The 17,557-nt window shown below is 53.3% G+C and overlaps 1 protein-coding gene across 1 annotated transcript in view; it reads right to left on the bottom strand.

Moving 5' to 3' along the window:
• LOC106810264 (tudor domain-containing protein 1-like) overlaps positions 1–10,305 on the bottom strand; it is a gene marked incomplete at its 3' end in the record, with an annotated part of 12,051 nt that extends 1,746 nt beyond the window's left edge. The window contains exons 1-9 of the mRNA XM_014813557.1: positions 9,921–10,305; positions 9,361–9,447; positions 8,989–9,145; positions 8,416–8,664; positions 7,942–8,067; positions 7,707–7,811; positions 6,957–7,149; positions 6,219–6,468; positions 6,080–6,166 (exon numbers count right to left, since the gene is read on the bottom strand). Coding sequence (XP_014669043.1) covers positions 6,080–6,166; positions 6,219–6,468; positions 6,957–7,149; positions 7,707–7,811; positions 7,942–8,067; positions 8,416–8,664; positions 8,989–9,145; positions 9,361–9,447; positions 9,921–10,262 — 1,596 coding nt within the window. The remainder of the gene's footprint in view (positions 1–6,079; positions 6,167–6,218; positions 6,469–6,956; positions 7,150–7,706; positions 7,812–7,941; positions 8,068–8,415; positions 8,665–8,988; positions 9,146–9,360; positions 9,448–9,920) is intronic.
• Positions 10,306–17,557: the final 7,252 nt, after the last annotated feature.

The following is a 17,557-nucleotide window of genomic DNA, read 5'->3' as shown; positions in this document are numbered from 1 at the left end:
AAGCGATCCACGCTCCTGCCTGGCGCGCGAGTATTACAAAACACGCGTCTGCCATCGCTAAAAGGAAGACGTATCGCCGAATCTCGATCGGACCGATAGCAGAGCGGAACGGAGTGACCATTGATCTCGGGGCCGCGTGGGCGCGGGCGCCAGCCGCTGCTGCCGGGCCCTCCGGGCGAGTCGTCTCGAGGGCTGTGCTTCCGTCGTCGACCGGAGCCGAGAACTCCGTCCGCCAGGTCGCAGCACCGCCGCGTCGTGATGAAACTGGTTCGGCGGACGACCTCGGGAACCGCCAGCCGGCTCTCGGACCCTATCGACAGGCATGCCTCTTTCCTAGCTGGTACCGCGAACCGGCCGAAACACGAAACAAAAAAAGAAACGAATCGCGACAGTGATAGGTAGGTGACAGTGGAGGAGGGGGACGCAGCTCGGGCGGACCCTGCAAAGCGCATCGCAATAATGGGCATGGGTAGCAGGGGGGGAAAGTACTTTTTTTCCAGCGGCGAGCTCTTTTCAAGTTTGCTGGGGGGGAACATAGGCTGCTCGTCAAAGAATTTTAAGGGCTATTTTGGAGCCTCCACAGGGGGAGCGGCGATTTCGGAGGCGTTGAAGAGCCGAATCGCTACGCATCACGAATTCTCCCGTGTATGTTTTAGCGCCTGGTGTGCGGATTGAGGGGTACGCTATTACTCGTGCTCTAAAGATGTCAGCTTATCGTTAACACGCATGCGGGTAGAGAACAGAGTTGCGTCGGATGAAAAACAACAACGATCACAACTAAATAATCATCATTACAACGGCCTATAAACGATCACAGCCCGCTGGGGGCGTGTACGGGGCGCGAGAGATGCGCGTGGAGGCAGGGTCGATGAGCGCGAGCGGGGGTCGCGCAGAGCAAGCGTGTGTGAGGGGCCGAGCGAGAGCGTGCGGTGAGTGGGGTTACAGCTGCGCGAGAGAGGCTAGCGTGGGGGGGGGAGGGGGGCGAGCTGGAGAGCGTGCATGACGTGGTGGGTGGCTTGCACTGCGTGACCGTGTGCAGGCGATCGCACTGCGAGTGTCTTTGGGGCGGGGGCGGCTCCGCGGATGCTTCCGTTGTCGTGTGTCGGCTTATCACGGGAGGCAGGGGTGGGTAATGATATCAAGATATATTAATCCGGGATTGAACTCGAGCCGATTATACAGAAATAGAAGAACAAGTTAGTGGAACGGAGCGGCGAGAAAGTCACGATAGCAGAGGGGACGCTGAATGCGGGCTTGGGTGGCGTACTGCCCGTGATGCAGAGCTCCTGAGACCTTGCCGGACTTAAGAGGAAGCAGTCGCGGACAATCGCGTTGGCCGTCCGAATCTCGGAGTCCGTGCACGACGCGCTCTGCTGGCCGCGGACGATCGCCTGCAAATCGCGAAATTCATGCAATTTGCACGGCTGTGGCGGCAAACACTTACGTATGCAACTACTAGAGTTGAAGAGAGTACTTGAATGAGATATTCAGAACTGCACAGACTTTTCAGGCTTGAATACTTCAAATGCATGAGAGACTGTAGACATGAGAAGCAATGTTCCAACTCGCCGCAACTTTCGCTTTTTTTAACTAATAACACATCATGAGAAAAAATGCGAATAAAAATAATCTGGAAGATGAAAATATCATTAGTTTTGTCCAGGATAGCGATAACAATGAGCCGCAGAGCCGTCTGAGGCTTGCCATTGAGGGTCTGTTGGCAACGATTATAAACGTAAAATTTCAGTGCGTGCGTAGTACCACATTTGTTAGGTCGCAGATATCAGACACGCAGTTGCGTACACATCATGGTTTAGACACCGCCCACCCTATCGGCAGAATGGAGGTAGGGGGAGAGGTGGGGAAGGGTGGGGGGGAGGGTGGGGAGGGGGAAGGGAGGGTGGGGGAAAGGGGATTCTACTGAGGCAAAAGCAGTTCATCTTTGTTGAAGCAGTGAACAAATCCATAGTTTAAAAACCCTCCTCTTGAGGGTCAAATAGGTTAATCCGATCACTTACTCTTCCGCATGTCAGCACGAAGGGACATTCTCATGGTCCTTTCCAATTAAAGCCATAAAATCTAGTCCACCGCTGAAACAAAAAAGTTGGTTCAATCGCGTCCGGTCAGCCGATGTCCTCAGAAAATTGTCTAAAATCTGCCCTGTGCCCGACTGAACCATAGCAACTTTGACCTGTGACCTCTCGAATTTCGGCACAGGATGATGCTTTTTCCTACGCATGAAATCTATACACCGACTATCACGGCAAGCCGTATGGTCGTGGCGCCAGTTTAGATTGTTGCCTGCAATTGCCTGCATTTCCTCCGAATATAACTTAAGTTAAAGGAGTGAATGTTACCCCCTTCTTTACAACCTCATTGACCTTGTGGACCTTTGACCCCAGCTTTCGACACCCCAAACTCGTTTTGACGATCCGCCCCTGATGTGCCGAACATTGATGCCGTGAAGACGGTACGTCGAGCGTTAAGATTTGTGGCCAATCTGTTGACGGCAACGGACGGAGCCGTCGACGGACGGACGGACGGACGCTACGGACGATCAATGGGGAGTCGATCTATCAGAGCTGGCATCTGACTAATGTCCAAGATGAGCTAAAGAGCGAGTATTGGTAAAAAACATCCACGTAGTTAAACCAACCATTAAAAAGATTACAATCATCTGCCTAAGACAGAAGATGCTTCCACATAGCAGCTCGACAACTTTCATCGAACGCAGAGGACCGATCGGTTCAGGTAGACACGAGTACTGTTTAGGCGTTATGGCTGCTGACAGTATCATCAGTGAGGCGTCTGGAGCCACTGGGCGAGGAGGCGGCGGAGTCTGACTCGGGACGAATGGACGGAGGCGACAGCAACCAGCACTGTCGAGCAGCTCGCCGAGCGAAGAGAAAAGGTCTCCCGAAGATCGGTTTCGCTAGCCTAAGAGAACTAGCGGAGCATAGCACACTCCGCGTCTCCGCGCTACTACAAATCTGCGTCAACCTACACAGCGTTCGAGTGGGAAAGTCGTGTTCCGACAGGAGCGAACGCTGGAGACGTCTTCTCACGGCGAGGAGCCTCTAAGGTGATACTAGAATGGAACGCGACGGATACGGGGGACACCAGAACATAAGCAGGACGAGGAAGCAGGAGGAGCGCGAGAGCGGCCGGCAAGAGGCGAGACGAGCTGAGGGGGCGAAAACTAGAGATGAACTCAAATTTGCAGCCGGCGTCAGCGGGGGGAGCTTGTGGAATGCCGAGGTTATGAGCTTTGCGTCGGGAGCCCGCGACGGAGCAATGAATAAAACAATCGGAATGTCGTGTGGGCTTGAATCGCAGCGCTGGGAATCTCGTCCTCCGGGTTGCTCCGATTCTAACGCCCCTGCCCTATATCTCTCCCCATAAGTAGGGGGGATGGGCGGGAAGACTCAAAAAAGAGAGAATAAGTCGTCGCCGAGTAGACTCTGCCAAGTCGTGCCCAGGTGAGACTATCCCACTAAGCGAGGATCTAGTCCTCTCGTAGGCTGGAACTCACTGCGCGCGTGGCCAAGGGGAATTCGAGGAAGCCCCCCCGCAGCTTCTCGTCCACTACATCGTACCCGGTAGCTCTGCTCTTTCCCGTAAGCTCTTGCCGCCTTAAATCGTTCCACCTAGCTCTGGCCCTCTACATCGTCCCCGATTAGCTCTGCTCTTCCCGTAGCTTTTTCTGTCCGCTACAGAGGAATCGTACCCGCAGCTCTCGCCACTAACAGGGGTCGTCACCGATATCTCTTGCGGGCTCCGGCGTAGCTCTGCACTGACATCGTCCCGTAGCCCCCAACTACATGGGTTCGCCACCGTAGCCTGCCTCTTCACCCGTAGCGTGCTGCCGGTCGTCGCTCGCGATATGCCATAGCGCGTCGTCTCGTAGCTCTAGCAGAGGGTCGTAAGATCGGTCGTAGGACTTCTGGCTCAGTCTACTAGACGTCCGCGCGTAGCGTCTCCCTCTTCGCCGGTAGCGATAACTGGCCGTCGTGCCGTAGTCGTCTCCCACTACAGTCGTCCCGTAGCTTCTGCCCATCTACAATACAGATCGTCTCGGTAGCTCTGCTCTTCCCGTACATGACTGCCGCTACAGTCGTCCCGTAGCTCTCCCAACGTACATCGTCCCGTAGCTCTGCGTCGTACCCGGTAGCGTCTGGGCCGCTGACAGAGCGTACGAAAGAGAGGCATGATCGTCCCGGCTAGCCTGCCTCTAACACGTCCCGTAACTCTGGCTCTACAAAGGCGTCGAGTCCCCGTAAGGCTCTGGGCTCGGTCGATCCCGTAGCCTGCACTCGTCGCTATGGACGCTCTGCGCGCTCGTCTACGTAGCTTCTTGTCTAAACATGCGTCCCGTAGCTGCTGCCTGCTATCAGCAAATCCGTCCCGTATGGCTCTGCCGTCTTCGCCGTAGCTCTGCGATCAGTCTCGTAGCCTGCGCTACAACAATGAGTCGGTGAAGATCGGTACGGCGGTTAGCTCGCCGTCTACAGTCGTCCCGGGTAGAGCTGCTGCCGCTCGGAAGCATCTACGGAGACCTGCGTACATCGGTGCCGCCGGTGACGGCTCTGCCTCATACAGTCATTATCGTCCCGTAGCTCTGGCCTCTTCACCGTATGCTCTGCCTCGCTCGTAGCTCTGCCTAATACATCGTCCCGTAGCTTCTGCCTAACACATCGTCCCGTAGCTCTGGCCTCTTCCCGTAGCTCTGCCTCGGCCCGTAGCTCTCCCACTACATCGTCCGTAGCTCGGCTCTACCATCGCGTCCCATAGCTCTGCCTCTACATCGTCCCGTAGCTCTGTACCTCTGCTGCCGTAGCTCTTCCCTCTTCCCGTAGCCTGCCTCTACATCGTCCCGAGCTCTGACTCTACATATCGCCCCGTAGCTCTGGCCTCGTCTCGTAGCGTTCTGCCGCTACAATCGTCCCAATAGCTCTGCCTCTACATTCGCCCGTAGCTCTGCCTCTTCCGTACTCTTGCCGTCGTCTCTCGTAGCTCTGGCCCTGCTACTCGCCCGTAGGCTCTGCTCTAATCGTCGCCGTAGCTTCTGCCTCTTCCGTAGCTCTGCCCTCGTCCGGCGTAGCTCTCGACCACTAGACATCTCCCGTAGCTCTGCCTCTCCCGTAGCTCTGCCTCGTCCTCGTAGGCTCTGGCCGCTACATCGTCCGTAGCTCTGGCCTCGTCCCGTAGCTCTGGCCACTACAGTCGCCCGCTCAGCTGCTGCCGCCTACGATCGTCCGGGTAGTGCTCTGGCCGCTACATCACCGTAGCTCTGCCGCTACATCGCCGGTAGCTCTGCGCTACAGTCGTCCGGTAGCTCTGCCAGCTGCTTTCGTCCGCGTCTCGGCTTCGGTTTATCTCATCCCGTCTCGCGCTCGTGTTTCTTCTGTCCTGTCTCGCTCGGTCTCTTCGTCCTGTCGGCCGACTCCGTCATCTTCACTGTCTCGCCCTGTCTGCATCCTGTCTGCGCTCCGCCTCCTTCATCTGCCGTCTCGCTTCTGTCTCATCCTGTCTCGACTCCTCATACTCTATCGGTCCTGGTTTTCCCCCTAGCGACCATCAAAGTTCGTTATGCCGCAGAGTACTCTCCCGCATCCGATCGCCGAAAGTCATCTGTGGAAACACGTCTCGTCGCGCTCGTTCCATCCGCGACTCGCTCTCGCGTCTCAACTGCGAGCGAGCCGACTCGGTCCCGCGACTCGCCTGCACGCCTCTTCGCCGCGTCCTTCTCTCGCGTCCGCCTCGCCGAGGCGCTCCGCAGGTTCTTCGGTCCTCTCCGTTCCACGATCGCAAGTACGCCGCGTCGATTCGACCGCACCGTCGCGAAGTCGCGACAGGAGGTCGTCGTCGTTGTCGAACCGAGTTGCGTTGGCAGGTCGATCGTCAGACGCAATCTCCTCAGGCGCCATCGGCTCGTCGGAAGAAGTAGCCGGATCTCTCGTCCGTACGGCGTGTCCCGGGGAAGGTCCGTGTGAGTCGCTATGTCAAGCCTAGCGGGCGTGTCGCGTGGAAGGTCAGTGCGTGACGCTATGTCACTAGCCAGGCGTGGTCCGCAATGGCAGTCGGTGTGAGTCGCTATGTCAAGCCTAGCAGGCGTGTCACATGGCAGGTCGGTGTGAGTCGCTATGTCAAGCCTAGCAGGCGTGTCACATGGAGAATCGCGTGTGAGTCGTGGTATGTTCAAGCCTAGGCAGCGTGTCGCGTGGGAGATCGGTGTGGGCTGCTATATCTAACCGAAGCGGCGTGTCATCGGGAAGATCGATACGCGACGCCTCATCCAACCGGCGCGGCGTGTCCACGGGGAGGAGGTCCGCTTGCCCTGCCTCTCCCTCGTCGTGCGCCTCCTCCGCGAGGCTGGATCGGCTGATGGCCAACGCGCCGGACCCGGTCAGCTGCGCGTTGATGTTAATCTCGCCTCCGTCGGAGACGTCATACAACGTCGTCACCAACCTGCAACACGCGGCGGCGGGGAGACTGCGGTCAGTATAGAGAAATGTGGCACACACAGAGGGGGAAGGGGGAGAGAGGGAGGAGAGAGAGCAGAAAGAGATAGGGGACGACTAGATTACGAGTCAGCATAGAGAAGCCACATCGTGCGACCACACGTTGTGTTGAGCCGGGAGAGAGAGGGGGACAGAGAGGGGGAAGAGGGAGAGAGGGAGGAGAGCAGGGTAAAAAAATACACGGGAGCACTGAGCGATTCGCTCTTCAAACCTCCGAAATTGCTCCCGTGAGGTTAAAAATAGCTCCCGTAAAATTTTTGTTTTGTTGTAAAAGTTATTTTTCCCACAGACTTGAAAAAGAGCTCCTGTGGAAAAAAACCTAGCTCCCTGGAGGAGAGGGAGAGAGAGTGAGACAGATAGTGAAAGAGTGAGAGCAAGAGAAGCATCAAACGTCGGCGAAACGCCGAATCGCACGCGAACGCGAAAGATGAATACCTCTGTCCGTCGACTCCATCCACCAACGCCACCAGATCCTTCTCAGAAGACACGAGCTGCTTGAACGTGCGCGTCAGTTCGTCCGTGTCCGCGGCGACGCCCGTCAGCGAGCACTGCACAGCCTGCGGAGGAAGCTCTGCAAACTCCGGCAGCAGCAGCTTGATGCGCGTCACGTGAATCATCGCGCTGTGACCTGAAAAGCGTCACCAATAACCGTTGGCGTCAATCGAACGCGTCGCGAAGAGCGTTCGAATCGTCGTCGCACGCCGTCGGCTGGTCTTCGAGCGATTCGCCCGCAAAGGAAACAAATACAAAAGGAGAAGGAAATACAGGAGGACATATATACAAACGGCGCAACTAAGGAACAAAACTAAGACTGGACGTGCGAGTTCCAAAGCGACCGATGTACGTGTGCGTCGGGGAGGTTAACGAGCTCAGGAGCCCGTTGTCAGAAGCGAAATTGGTCTTGACATTTTTCAATAATCTTTTCTCGTAGATCGTTGACAGAAACGTGGTATAGTTACGAGTTTCTCATACGCAGGCGTACAGTATACGCAGGTCTGGTCTACGAGAAAATGCTAACGGTTTTGATTATTGTTAAGACTAATTTTGTTTCTGACAATGGGTTCCAGGTCGAGAACACACACATACAGCTTCAGTGACTGCAGAGGGTTGCTTACGTTTCTCTTACGGACGTTCTAACTTACGTTACGTTCTTACGGATCAGAACCTAACTATACGATTACTTGCCATAGTCTACGAAGTTCAGGTCAAGCTTGCTCGGAGAGGCTCTCTGTTGAACGATTGCTCTGTACCAGCAACTGCTGTCCCCATACTGAGCAACACACGCGGTTCCTGCAAAAACAACCGTCTTCTGAGAACTGGAACTCTCGAAACTGTTCTGATGCAAGTGACGCTCTTACGCATCGCATATTTTTATCCTGCACTTTTCGTCAGGAATCGCCGACAAATCTATCGTACGTACCTGATGTAGGGTTGGCCAACTTCAGCTGTTTCTCCGTCAGCGTCGAGTAGTGGCTGTTAAGGTTCTCTGTTAGTGCCTCCATCACGGCTAGATCCTTGGACAACTGAACGTAAAACCTGCAGGGTCCTGCAACAAACAGAGTACCCAACAAAATCAATAACCAAACGACGCGGGAAATCGCCGGCAATCTCGACGAGGTCAACCAAAACACTGATACCCCCAGCTCTAAAAACAGATGCTCTTTGAAAAAATGGTACATTCCCCAACACAATAGTACAACTCAGTGTGCACCCTCGACTCTCTCCCAGTCCCCTCCCACCGATTTCGCACCCCCGGCTCTAAAAAACATAACATTTAAAACAGCACGCGCCCTCGATTCTCCCCTACCACCCACCCCCGACCGATTTCGCAAAACCCTCCGACGACGTCGGACGCCGCCGTCGGTAATGCCACTCGGCACGGACTCGCTCCCACCTTCCACGTGCGTCAGCGTGCAGTCGACGTAGTCTCCCATCGTCGCCGGCGGCGCCGCGGCGACCGCGTAACGCATCAGCGGCGGCAACGTCGCCGCGGGAGAGCCCAGCCGCACGGCCCGCGTGCTCGATGTCTCCGAGCTGCTGCTGCCCCTCGCCGCGCCCGAGCCAATGACCGCCAGGTGGCGTGACACGAGCTCGTCCGCCACGCTGCGCTCGGGCGTCACGCCAACGTCCACCATGTACTTGCCTAGAGAGCGAGAGAGAGAGAGAGAGAGAGAGAGAGAGGGGGAAATGATGAGAACTTGAGTTAGACGTTGCTTCGCCGATTCTCGAACTTAAACTGGAGGAGCTTAGCTGGCAGTCTTAAAAAAAATTCGTTTGCGAACCTAGCAAATGCTTATTTTGAAAAACTGCTACTTCGACTTTCTACTACATAAACTATAGTGAAATCTAGAAGGATTAGCCAGTCCTGCTCAAAAGTTACCATACCTGGACTGGTGGACACACCTCACATTTCCAACACTGCATCCAACGATTATGCAATTTATTTTGATGCCCGATGGCTGCTCACCCTTGGAACACGCGTAGAAGGTGCATTGCACCTCTTCACCAATGAGTTCCTCCAGGGTCTCCCGTGCCGCGTCCGTCCATTCCCCGTCTTTCGGCCTCACGCTCTTAAGACCGCAAAGAACTGCCTGGACAGGTAGCTTCATGAACTCAGCTTTGATCTGAAACACGAGTCATTCAAATCACCTGGTACAACGACGGTTTAAATTCGGTTCGTTAAGTACTGCTTTTCCAACGTTAATCTAGATTACACAACAAACTGACGATGCATATATGACGTATGAGCTCCGCATGTTAAATGGCAGGGCAAAAGGTTCTGGAGCAGGGTCGAAAGCATTGAGGGGCACAGCTACCAATAAATTAACCAAGAACCTACCTGTTTAATTGCCAATGGCTGGCACTTATCTGTATTTCCAAAGTCGACAAATTTCACCTCGATGTCATTAGCATTGACAGAGACCACCTGTGAAACAAAGACACAAACATATATAGTCAAGTCGTAGCTATATTGCCACACATTGTCAATCACCAGTACAATAAGTACTTACTACTGTAAACATATAATACAATAAATAAAACAACAAGAACATGCTACGGTGAACATATAATAAAATACATGAAACAATAAAAATATACTATGAGCGTAAAGCCTGGAACACACCAGTTTGGCCAACCCCTTTGCAGAGGTAATAACAACGTAATACCACGAGAGTGAGCGATGGGGCGATTAAGTCGGAAAAAAACCAACAAGAATAATCGGTAAGAAGCTCACCTCGGCTCTGTACCATGCACTGGTTATCCTCGGCAACAATAAATCAACAAATGTAACACACTAGCGAGAAGCAGTCGCTCACCTCGGCTCTGTACGGTACCACACACTATCCTTGACAGCAAGAAATCCACAAGTGTAACATGCTAGCAAGAAGCACAACTCACCTCGGCTCTGTACCACGCGCTATCCTCTGCGAACAGCGCGACGCACGCCGCTCCCGCCTGTGGTTTCTTCATCGTCTCGGCCGACGATTCGCCGATCGAAGTGTAGTATCGCTCGATCGCCGACATCAGCTCTGCCAGCTTATCAGCCGTCGCCATCAGCTGGCAGTAGAACTCTCCCGGCGACACGACCCACGACAGCGACACTTTCTCCTGCTGCCCGCTGCCGACGCACGGCCGCTCGTACCGCTGCGCCGGCTGCTGCGGCGGCGACCCCGAGTGAGTGCGCCGTTGCCTTGACGACGTGTCGTCGGCGCGTCTCGCGACGCCCTTTTTCACCAGCATCTCTCCGAGGTCGTCTGCGCCGTCCGCGAGATCGATCGCGATCGTTTCCCCCGCCGACGCCGCCGCCGCCGCCGCCGCATCGATCGTCGCGACGAGCTTCCGGTCGAAATAGAGGCTCTCGAAGACGGCGATGCCAGTCTCTCGCCGCTCCCCTCCGCCGCCAGTCTCTCGCCGCTCCCCTCCTCCGCAGCCACAGCAACATCCCCTGAAACACGGCAACAGAGTGAGTTACTTATGGGCGACTTCTACTTTGTTCTGTGGAGGTAATCGGTCGGCGACGGTTTTCGGAATGGACGTTGGAGCGGTCGCTACGACGTTGAATGCTTATTTTCGTCATAAAGTAAGATTACTCTTGACGTTATCGCGATGTCAGTGATTCCACATTCCAAAGATAAGTTAACGATGAGTCATTACCAATACCATAACGCTGTCCTTCTCACCGAAACGAACGTACGTGAGTATAGACTGGAAGTATGTGCTTGTGACTTAACTGTGACTCACTGTTGTGTAACCCAAAGTTATTTGTACGCATCTGAGCGGATTGCGCGGCATACCTTCTTGCGAATTGTCGTCAGCCACCAAATCGCTCTCCACCGCCTCCGCCTCGGTTCCCGCAGCAGTCGCCTCTTGTTCGTCTTCCGGCTGGTCTGCAAATGCGAACCAAACACGCGTTAGGACGTCAGCCATCCATGCGAGATCAGCCCGTGCGATTCCGAAACCCGGCCAAACAGGGTTCATAGTAGTAAGACACATGTTGAAATAAGGACTTATAAGACCCTTTCTGGAGGCCAAAATAAGACTTTTTTACACGATTTCTGATAGATCACCGACTATTAAAGTACACTAATAATATTTATATACACAATTGCACAGCAGATTTAATTATTCCGTATTATATATACAATTATACAACAATTCTTACTCTCGTAAACAGTTTATAAAACCTAGGGTCCTTTGGCAAAAGGACTATTAAGTATTTTTCTATGATTTCACCAAAAATAAGTACTAATAAGGGCCCTTATTTTATTTTTGGCAAAACAAGTACTTATAAGACTTTGGAAGACCCGCTACGAACCCTGCCAAACGCAAATGCAAATCAAACGCTGGGTTAGATGAGTGCTTGAGTGAACGATCCACGCTCCTCCTGCGCGATTACAAAACCCGTCTCCATCGCTAAAAGACGTATCGCGATCCGATCGGACGAACAGACGGACGGACTGACCTTTCTCGGGCGCGGGCGCCGCCGGTGCTGCCCCCTCCGCGCGATCGTCCTCGGGCTGCTCCGTCTCGCCGAGCCTCTCCTCCGCCAGGTCGCGCACCGCCGCGTCGATAACGTTTGCGACGACCTCCCGCAAGCCGCTCTCCCCTTCGGCAGCCTCTTCCTGCTGGTCCGCGAACCTCGCAGCCTGCAGCCATCGCAAAATGGCATGTCGCGGCAGCGCGGCGCGGTCGCGAGCGATCGAGCGCACGCGCGACAGAGGCAGCACCTCCGAGTTTCCGTAGTCGACGTAGTACACCTGGCCCTGGAGCCCGCTCACCGACCGCAGCTCGGCGCGGTACCACCGGTCGTCGCCCGTGAACTGAGCGCAGCAGGCGACGCCCGGCTCGGGGCGGGCGAGATTAGACGCGCCGCCGCCGTCGGCGGCGTACGCGTGTTCGATGCGCGCCATGAGAGCGTCTAGCGCCTCGGCGCCGCGCGACGGCTGGCAGTAGACGGTCGACGGCGGGTCGACGTGGACGATCGTCGCCTCGAGCGTCTCTCCAGCGGTCAGCCGGACCGAGGCGAAGCGGACGTCCTCGACGGAAGCCGCCGCCGCCGCCACCTTCACAACGGGCAGCGGCGCCGGCGTGGCGCTCCCCCGTCCCGCGCCGCTGCGGCCGCGCCGAAGAAGCGACGCGAGCGAGGTCTTGCCGTCGTAGAGACGCACGCCGTACTTGTCGCCGCCGAGCGCCGAGACGACTCGCATCGTCAGCGCGTCCGCGTAACCCTCCAGCAACTCCCGCGCGGCCGCCGTCGCCGCGGCGTCGTCGTCGGCAACGGCGACTCCCTCGAGCGCGCAGTGCACCGCCTGCGCGGGAAGCTGCAGGAACTTTCCGGGTATCTCGTAGAGCGACGCCGCGGTGCGCTCCTCCCGGTTTCCGTAGTCGACGTAGAAGATCTCGAAGCGGCCGCCTGGGAGCGCGCGCATCACCTCGGCGCGGTAGATCACGCTGTCCGACCCGTAGACGGCCGCGCACGCCGCGCCGACGCGGAGGTCCGCGGCGGGCGCGCCGCCAGCGTAGTGCAGCGTCATCTTCTCCATCAGGCTCTCGAGTCGCCCCTGCTCGCTCTCATGCTGAACGTACACGTCCGCGGCGGAGTCGACGTGTGAGACGTAAACCGCCCGCTCCTCCCCCGGCTCCAGCGAGAGCCTCTCCACCCGCCGCGGCGGCCCCGTCGGCGCCGCCGCCGCCGCCCGATTTGGCCCCATCCGCCGCGCAAACCCCATCGAGACCAACTTGTCGGCGACGCACGCGCCGCCGGGCAGCATCAGCGACACGATGGGCACGGTGGAGCCGTCGCGCTTCTCCTGGCGGCTCAGCACGGAGACGGCGCCGTCGCGCGACACGACGGCCGAGCGCAGGTACGCGAGGGCCTCCGGCGACCACGTGTCGGCGCCGGCGGCCGGGTACACGTCGCCGACGACGCACATCGTCGCCTGCGGCCCGAGGCTTTCGAGTTCGCCGTCGACGAGTCGCACGGCGGAAACGCCGACCGTCGTTGTATTGCCGAAGTCGATGAGCTGCACCTCGACGAGGTTTTCGGCAGGCAGCGTGGCGACGATGAAGGCGCGGTACCAGCCGCCGTCGATCCGCGCGCAGATGGTCTTGTGTATCGCGAGCTCGGCGACGTGCCGCGGCGGTAAGGTCGTCTCGAGCAAGTACTCGCGGTCGTGCATGAAGCGCGCGAGCTTCGTGCGGCCCTCGGTGTCCGCCTGGCCGTACACCATGAGGAACATCTTCGACGCTTCGACGTGCGTCACGAACATGTTGAGATGCTCTTGTGGCGGTGGGTCCATGTTGGGCGATGTTCGCGAGAAGCGACGAGTTAAGGTGACAATCGTCTGTAAACAGAGACCTCCTTCGTAATTATGAATCATTAAGAATGATTTAGCTATTAATAATATAAGCAATGTAACTGATGATAAACAATAATATATGTGGGTGTCAATAGAAAAATGTAGTTATAAACTCCTTCACTTCCTCACTCAGAATTTTTTTTGGGTAAAATTTGCTACATTTTACATGCACATTACTGTTTATGAAATCACACTGTATTTACAACTACCCGACACCGAGTGGTAGAAGTAGTGTCTGGTACTACTGTACTGCATGTACTACTAGTACTACTATTGAGTATTGTAGACAGCCACAGTGTCACCGACTCACTGTCTGTACACAATCAGTCTGCGAAATTAACCACTGGCCCGGTATTTGAGGCCAGTAAATTTTCCGTGGGGCCAATGAAACTGGTAAATGAACAAGCCCGATGGGCCAGTGGAAGAAAATGGAGTAAATGGTCTATTAATAATATTTCAGAATTTACCGAAATTCCCGATATTTTGTATGAAAATTTTACCGATATTTACCGATAGGGCATCATATTCCCGATTATAAGTAGGGGAAGTAACTAGTCAACACCATACGTGTTTGTCGCCCCTAGAGGTCGCAACAACTTCTGGTTTTCAACATGGCCTTGAACGTGTTGGCTAAGTTATGCTGAGAGGGTCTATGTCTCCCAGGGTACTGCCGGAACGTACCCTGGTACTATCTAATATGCTGGACCGTACCTCGCCTACTCCACTAACGAGTCTAGGGAGTCGCCTATGCCTACTCCCTAACCCTAACCATATCAAATAGTTACCAGGGTACGTTCCGGTATAGCGGACCGTACCCAGGGTATGTTCCGGCAGTACCCTGGGGGACATAGACCCTATGAGCCTAAGTTACTGTTCGAAGTCAAAATGAGCGTGATGATGAGTACGATAACAATGATAACTAGACAGTGCACTCACGGAGAGTGCATACCTCCGCCAGCAACATGAGCTATACGCCATACGACTCACAAACACACGAATAAGCCACGATATACGCCAGCGTACTGACATGTACACGCTGGCTTGCTGGCTTGCTGCTTGCTCGCTCGTAGCAGCCGCTCGTTGCTGCTGCTCGAACACACGCACACGAGAGTGAAAACATAACCTCCTCCAACTCCGTTGGGCGGAGGTAATGAGACATTGAGAGGGAAGTGGATAATTTTTTGTTCAATTTCATGAAAGAATAAATCTATAAGAATACACCAGAGTTCTGTTTCTCCTTTCATAATATGATGAACATTGATTCGGGCCTGTAAAACCTAGTGTGGGCCAGTGAATTATACATTTCTACTATACAGGCCCGCTGGGCCAATGAGGGTGGAAGTTTTTCGTGCAGACTGCACAATGGGTAGCTCCAAGAAACGGTATTGCTAGGGTTAGAATACCGTTTCAAATTCTTGCCCATAAAACCTTGTAGTTGGCTCAGTATCCAACCATCGACACAGATAGCGTCACATATAATAGCTCAAACGAATCTATAAACCTCTGGCTTGCCCGCGGTAACTGAGCGCTACTGGGCGCTACTTATTTATCGAGTTATGCCGTTTTTCTGAGATGAATTGGATCAAAACAACCAGACAGCCGCCATGCCCGCCATGTTCAGTGCGACTAAAATCGGCAATGGACCTGATTTTCACAGTGCGTAGGCCTAAACACAAGGCAAGTACATATCTTTGCAATGATAATTATTAAGTTGTTGTAGATTGATGTTTCCTGGTTTTCAATGTTTTAATATTTATATATATACGAGTATATGATGCTTATTTATGTTCGCGCCAACGCGAGTTGCAACGCTATGGTATGATATGTCGTTTCGGGTTTTCCGCGTGCCGTTCCAAAGCATGCACTCTGGAAACATGGCGGTTGGTAGTTAGTTGAAATTTTGGTTCGGCTCTTGAAATTTACAATGTGCACAGCGAACTGAGGTATTAGTTTTAATAACAACGATGGAATACTATAAGGTGAAGGTTATACTTAAGCTCATAGGGTCTATGTCCCCCAGGGTACTGCTGGAACGTACCCTGGGTACGGTCCGGTATACCGGAACGTACCCTGGTCACTATTTGATATCATTAGGGTTAGGATTCGTGTTAGGATTGGGGTTAGGGTTAGGGTTAGGGTTAGACCGAATAATTCTGTCTCATATAACCTTTTTTATATTTTGGTGAGGGTTATATTGGGACAGAACGGGGTTCATTGAAATTTCGTGAGATCACATGCAAAATGCATGCGCTGCGAATGCGGCCCGTACGCCGCTATTGGCGCGAAAAAAAACCTACCGTTCCCTTCTACATGGCTTTACCTTGCTACTGATATGTGTATACATTGACTTCAATCGTTATTTACTTCTTAAAAGATTGTTTTTCATAAACCCCGCTTCATTAACTTTAGTAAATTACGTCGGCCATTTACAAACAATCAGACCAATCAGAGCGAGTCTTACAATAGCCCCTGGTTCTCGATTGTATCTGTGGCGCTGCAGGAGGTCTGATAGACTCGCTGTGATTGGTCTGATTGTTTGTAAATGGCCAACGTAATTTACTAAAGTTAATGAAGCGGGGTTTATGAAAAACAATCTTTTAAGAAGTAAATAACGATTGAAGTCAATGTATACACATATCAGTAGCAAGGTAAAGCCATGTAGAAGGGAACGGTAGGTTTTTTTTCGCGCCAATAGCGGCGTACGGGCCGCATTCGCAGCGCATGCATTTTGCATGCGATCTCACGAAATTTCAATGAACCCCGTTCTGTCCCAATATAACCCTCACCAAAATATAAAAAAGGTTATATAGGACAGAATTATTCGGTCTAGGTTAGGGTTAGGGAGTAGGCGACTCCCTAGACTCGTTAGTGGAGTAGGCGAGGTACGGTACGGCATATTAGATTGTACTAGGGTACGTTCCGGTATACTGGACCGTACCCAGGGTACGTTCCGGCAGTACCCCGGGGAACATCGACCCTCTCAGCTATACTTAATACAAAACAAGGCAGAAAATGAGAAATGCTTAGATGATTATTTTATTTGAGATATACGTAATTGTTCGGCAGTTTTTGTAGAGGTACAAGATTTTCCAATGGATGGATGTCAGGCTGTATATTGACGTCAGTCACACAGCCTGGTCGGGTTACACAATGGGGTGACAAGGCATTATCATGATTATACGGCGTCGGTAACGCCGGCCAGGTCTATATTCACTGCTAGTACCAATAGTAAATACTATCTAATTGTTCGTTCAACTAATATACCGCCCATTACTTATTGAGCGCAATTAACAAGTGCTGATAACAAAGGGCTTACCAGTATTTAAATTATACGCTCTAAATACAAATTAGTCTCATAACGTTTTAACCGTGTCGCCACATGGCTACGCTCCAACACGCCATCTTTAGAATTCTCCCAGAATGCATTGTTAAAAGCGCGAAATATGAGGAAAGACAAGACCCAATCGGGAACCCTCGGACCCATGCTCGGACCTGTGGCTCGGACCTCAGGCTCGGACCATTCAACAGAATAACTCTTTTCTAGGAATGACGGAAAAAGTCGAATGGGTTTTCCGATTGAGGAATCGTGAAATTTTTGGTATCGTGGGTATATTTGCTATAGTTTATAGTATGTACAATGTTATGTTGGACCACAATAGAAATAAGTATGTTAGCCACGCTTTTTGTATTTTCATCATCGATAATTCTCTAGCTGCATTTTGTTTATTTATGCTGTTATCGATATAATGTATGCTTTGTTAATTATCGAAATAAATAAATAAAATCAAAAAATAAAATCACGTTCTTTGGTGTAAACACGTGATTAGCGTTTTGTGACGATGTCAAAAACAAGGGTCTTGATCTTGATCTTGATCTTGCGTCGACCGCGTATACGCGTATTATGACGCAGGTGGTGGGGCACGGTGAAATTAGGCGCTCCCGGCTGCGACCGCGACACAGATGGCGTCGATTACGGCATGTACGGTGTGCAGGCATTCCAGTCCACGATGGTCCGCACTGGCGTAGCTAAGGGGGGGCACAAGGGGGCCATGGCCCCCCTGTTGATTGGCAAGCAAAAAAAAACAAAATTTCCCTTGCCTCTCACGCGTCTTCACAGGACTGGCTACAATTCCTGTTACTTCTGCATCTGCTGAACGAACATTCTCTAAAATGAGC

The sequence above is a fragment of the Priapulus caudatus genome, unplaced genomic scaffold, assembly GCF_000485595.1.
Source record: "Priapulus caudatus unplaced genomic scaffold, Priapulus_caudatus-5.0.1 Scaffold425, whole genome shotgun sequence".
NCBI lineage: Eukaryota > Metazoa > Priapulida > Priapulimorpha > Priapulimorphida > Priapulidae > Priapulus > Priapulus caudatus.
This window is presented reverse-complemented; position numbering and strand designations above follow the sequence as displayed.